At 56.6% G+C, this 887-nt stretch overlaps 1 protein-coding gene across 1 annotated transcript in view; it reads left to right on the top strand.

Moving 5' to 3' along the window:
• Positions 1-460, top strand: part of LOC127929260 (uncharacterized) — a 920-nt gene extending 460 nt beyond the window's left edge. Inside the window, exons 1-2 of the mRNA XM_052517222.1 lie at positions 1-103; positions 149-460. The exon at positions 1-103 is cut by the window's left edge and continues 460 nt beyond it. Of these exons, the coding sequence (XP_052373182.1) occupies positions 1-103; positions 149-460 (415 nt within the window). The remainder of the gene's footprint in view (positions 104-148) is intronic.
• The last annotated feature ends 427 nt before the right edge of the window (positions 461-887 follow it).

Raw genomic sequence — 887 nt, 5'->3', positions numbered from 1 at the left:
GCACGTCATCAGCCACTCCTCGCCAGTCTCCCGGCACGTCATCAGCCACTCCTCGCCAGTCTCCCGGCACGTCATCAGCCACTCCTCGCCAGTCTCCCGGCAGGTCATCAGCCACTCCTCGCCAGTCTCCCGGCAGGTCCCTCGGCAGGTCATCAGCCACTCCTCGCCAGTCTCCCGGCACGTCATCAGCCACTCCTCGCCAGTCTCCCGGCACGTCATCAGCCACTCCTCGCCAGTCTCCCAGTGCCCGGCACGTCATCAGCCACTCCTCGCCAGTCTCCCGGCACGTCATCAGCCACTCCCCCGGCACGTCATCAGCCACTCTCCAGTGTCCCGGCACGTCATCAGCCACTCCTCGCCAGTCTCCCGGCACGTCATAAGCCACTCCTCGCCAGTCTCCCGGCACGTCATCAGCCACCAGATGTCAGTCCCCTCACCACTCATCGCCATAATAGCCTAAGATGGAACTGGGTTAGCGACGACGAGACAGTTCAGATGAAATGGTGTCTCTTCTTTCCTACGTGTCTGTGTGTGTTTGGTTGTGTGAGTCTGCAGCTGTTTGAAACACATATACACACCCCTCTCCCCTCTAGAAGCTCCGTGGCTTTTCCCCTTCTCTCTATACGCCCTTCATTCTGACACTCGGCTCCCTGGGAATTTGAGTTCCAAGGACACTGTGATGTGCATGTTTCCTCTTTATTCCATGCCCTTTTATCCTCCAATCCGACTCCACAACTCTCATCCCAGGAGATGAGAGAGCGGCCCCAGTTTATGCTCTCCATGTGTAATCAAGTGCACCGTTTTCATTAAAGCCTGCAGAGGAAAGAGAAGAGAAAAAAGCTTAGTCACTAAATGTGCTGAATGTCAATGAGGGAGCAGTCGATTGG

This window comes from Oncorhynchus keta, unplaced genomic scaffold (assembly GCF_023373465.1).
Source record: "Oncorhynchus keta strain PuntledgeMale-10-30-2019 unplaced genomic scaffold, Oket_V2 Un_scaffold_630_pilon_pilon, whole genome shotgun sequence".
NCBI classification, from domain to species: Eukaryota; Metazoa; Chordata; class Actinopteri; order Salmoniformes; family Salmonidae; genus Oncorhynchus; species Oncorhynchus keta.
This window is presented reverse-complemented; position numbering and strand designations above follow the sequence as displayed.